The following is a 3,559-nucleotide window of genomic DNA, read 5'->3' as shown; positions in this document are numbered from 1 at the left end:
AAGAGAGAAAAATTCACAAAAAATTGGTTGGTTTTTTACATGACATTGAGAACTGAATATAAAATGTCAATGAGCTCATAAAACAAAACCAACGACCGAACACCAGATTAAAATCAAAACATCATCTCAAATAATTTTATAGACTTTCAAAACTGATAAAAAAAGAGAGAAATTGGATTGTTCTTTTGTTTGGTTTGTTGTTGGTTCAAATGTTTTGTTGATTGAGAGAGGAAAGGATGACGACGGATGACAATAACGTGTATCAAGTCATTGGTAACTACGAAGTAGTAGACACTGGAAAGAATGAATATCTAGTCGCTTCAAAAGGAGATATTATTATAGACTGTGAACGTGTTGATGATAATTGGTTCCGTGGCAAAAATATTCGATCTGGAACTTACGGTTTAATACCAACAGCCAACGTTGTTTCTGTACAACAAAACGAATATCGCGAAATTGAACCTGAATTGGTGGAGAAATTACACGAAGAAGGTGTTGCTCTGACGACCGATGACGTAGACACGACACTAGATGATGCAGAGGATAGACAACTTTTGAAGAAAGATCAAAACCCATCGTCAACGACTTCTCGATTAGCGCGATTAGGTGAAGGGAATTACGTGGATATGTCTTCCGAAGAAACATTGAACTGTATTGATGAAGAGGATGAGGAGACCAACAATGATGAAAAAATCCCCCTTCCCAAACGAAGTCCACTCCCTAAACCACCTCGACATCCTTCAGTATCTGAAACCTCAAAAGCCAACGACGAAGGATACAATTCAGCTAGTCATTACAGTGGTGAAAACAACGATAGTAAGGCACCTCTTTTGAATGATAACAACAGAACCAACACAATCCCTTACGAAGATGAAGCAGGTTATGAAGTACCAAAGATTAATCCTTCGCATGAGCTAGAAAACGATGTAGCGCCACCGCAGAAAATAAAACAACGTAAAAAGAAGAAATCTCTCATGATGCTTTGGAAAGGAAAACATGGCGAACCTGAAGCCAAAGTACAAACTGCACCTGATGAAGCACATCAAAACTATTATGATCCTCCGGCTGATATCAGAGACAATTATTTCCTACCCTACTCCAAAAACCCGACAGTTCGAGTCGCTTTGAGTTTTATCGCAGCTCTTGGAATATCCGTCACGTTGTTTTTAGTGTTACTGCTATTAACGAAACTACATCCCGTGTTATGTTTCAGTGTGGCTACTGTTATTTTCATCGTGCTTCTCGTGGTACCAGTCACGTTATACCATCGTGGTATATTTTGTGTTATCATGCTTTTATTTCCAAGCTTGTTTGGTTATCGTTGTAAGATCGTCGCTTTCATGTTGTTGATCGTATTCTTAATCCTGGGTCCAGTTTTCGGTACAGCTGATAAAATTCACATAGCTCGCTCATGTGCGAACAATGAGGATTTTTTCTATAATTCCACTGTGGTTTCTGGTACATTACAGGACGACTGTATGTATAAGTTCGGTAGAATTGCTGATACTTGCTCAGGATTATTCAATGATTTCAATCGCTCATGTCGCACCTGGTCTACTCCTAAAGATGGCTACGAACAATTTCTATGCAATCAAACCAAAGATTTCTTCTGTCAAACTAAAAAGCAAGCTGAATCTATTTGTGCTTCGACCATCATAATGACAAACACTTACAATGAGAAGTTGGAAGTCACTTACACATTTAAAAACATTGTATTTTACCTGCTGCCTTTCTTGGCATTAATGGTTCTCGCTGAAGCTTACAATTATAACAAAGTGTACCTGACCACGAAAAACAAAGACAATATTTACATCACACAACGCTTGCGTGAGCTTGATACCGAACGCCGTAACCGTGGTCTCACTGACTTAATTTTACCTTTAACCCGTATCGAACTTTACACATATCTAGTTCGAGGAAATGTGAACACAACTAAAGCTGAACGAAATCGTATTTACAAATGGTTGGTGTATTTGTTAGTAATGGTTTTTATCACTGTCTGTCTCGTTCTGATCGAGAACCATGTCGATATCCTTCTAACAGCCGTGTTAACGAAGAAATGTCTTGCTCATTACGAGCAGAATAATCATTATCGCTATAGAGTTGTCATTTACGCTCTTCTTGGTACAACGCTTTTCATCATTTTAATGCAAAGTCATGTTTTACGGTTACGAAGTGTTGTTTGCGATTACATTTATCCTGAAATGGTTGAAACACGTTCCAAACATTTATATTATAAAATTCTTCACGATAGACACGCATTTGCGAGACACGTTCGTCGTAAAATTCAATTGCTATCTGAAGAGAAGAGGTTACGACTTCGCATTTCATTTTTTTCGAAAATTTACAACGTTTTGCCGACCAGATTACAATGGGTTTGTGATAAATTTACTGTCAGGACTTGCATGATTTGTGATTCTTTATCGTACCGTAAAACTGTCGAATGTAACGAGAATTCATGCCGTGCGCATTATTGTTTTGAATGTCACGTCGATGCTGGTCAAAATTGTTTGACGTGCAAAGTACCTGCACCCACATCGAGAAACAGTACAGTACCTGCCCCTAGGTCAAGTTTTTGTGTGTAAAAACACTCATTCACAATCAGTCTTAGATCTTAGTCGCTAGTCTGGAAATATTTATCAATAAATCGATCTATTTAAACTAAATTTACTAGATGTGGATAGATTTTTTTTTAGTTTTTCGTAATAAATTGATTTAATTCAATTTTGAAGTAAAAGGATGATATGAATTAAGATCTTTAAAGCCGATACGCGAGGATAAAAAGCTAAGTGTCCTAGCTACTTATTGATGCTGCTATTCATTTTGCAATGAAAGCTTCTCATTTTAATAAGCCTTCTCATCGTTTTCGCAATCAAAATGGTTCAGAGATTTTTTTGTCCTATCTGTGACTCTTATTTACTTCCTAACGTGTCAGCTTTGAAGCTTTGAATCAGACTTTTTAAATAGCGCTACTTTGTTTTTGAAATGACACACGTAAAGGTTTCCTTTGGTAAATGTTTGTACTTTTGTGAAAGCTTATAAACGTGAACCCACAAGTTTCTTTCACCTCGTTAAAATCTTAAACTTTGTGGTCTAACCGTTTTGTATAAGACGTAACAAGAGATTGAGCTAACCTTTTCACCTCAAATGGTATAATTTTCATCCTTAGTAAAATACACAAATCCTGTTCGTCTCTCTCGATCCCAAAATTTGATTTCTCAAAACAAACAATTTTTAAGACTCAAAGTGTAAATAGGTTGGACTAACTGATCTGAAAATGTGTTTGTATTCTGGTACTAATTAGAATCGACATGACTTTATTCCTGTTTCCTTTTGTTACTGAATTGGAACTTTAGCGACTTATTTCATGAAATCTTCATTTTCCATACCAAATTATATGAGATCCCTGAAGGAACTAATTGTTTGTCTTTTTAATTTGACATTGAAATATTTTTGTTGGAGATTATTTTCGTGTAAAATAGATAGTTTTCATTTTAGGAACATTTTTAAGCGACAAAATTGTAAATATAGAAACTTCAAAAATTTTATTCAACAGTGA

General features: G+C 36.0%; 1 protein-coding gene across 1 annotated transcript; it reads left to right on the top strand.

The window, feature by feature from the left end:
- On the top strand, positions 1-3,559 carry LOC136812200 (uncharacterized). Its single transcript, XM_067068682.1, has one exon. The coding sequence runs from the start codon at positions 237-239 to the stop codon at positions 2,583-2,585; it is 2,349 nt and encodes a 782-aa protein (XP_066924783.1). The 5' UTR covers positions 1-236; the 3' UTR covers positions 2,586-3,559.

The sequence above is a fragment of the Clytia hemisphaerica genome, unplaced genomic scaffold (assembly GCF_902728285.1).
Source record: "Clytia hemisphaerica strain Z4C2 unplaced genomic scaffold, Clytia hemisphaerica genome assembly, whole genome shotgun sequence".
Taxonomy (NCBI): Eukaryota; Metazoa; Cnidaria; class Hydrozoa; order Leptothecata; family Clytiidae; genus Clytia; species Clytia hemisphaerica.
This window is presented reverse-complemented; position numbering and strand designations above follow the sequence as displayed.

Bases quoted from the DNA above. Each gene is read 5' to 3' on its own strand.
- LOC136812200 (XM_067068682.1), top strand. From the start codon at position 237: ATGACGACGGATGACAATAACGTGTATCAAGTCATTGGTAACTACGAA.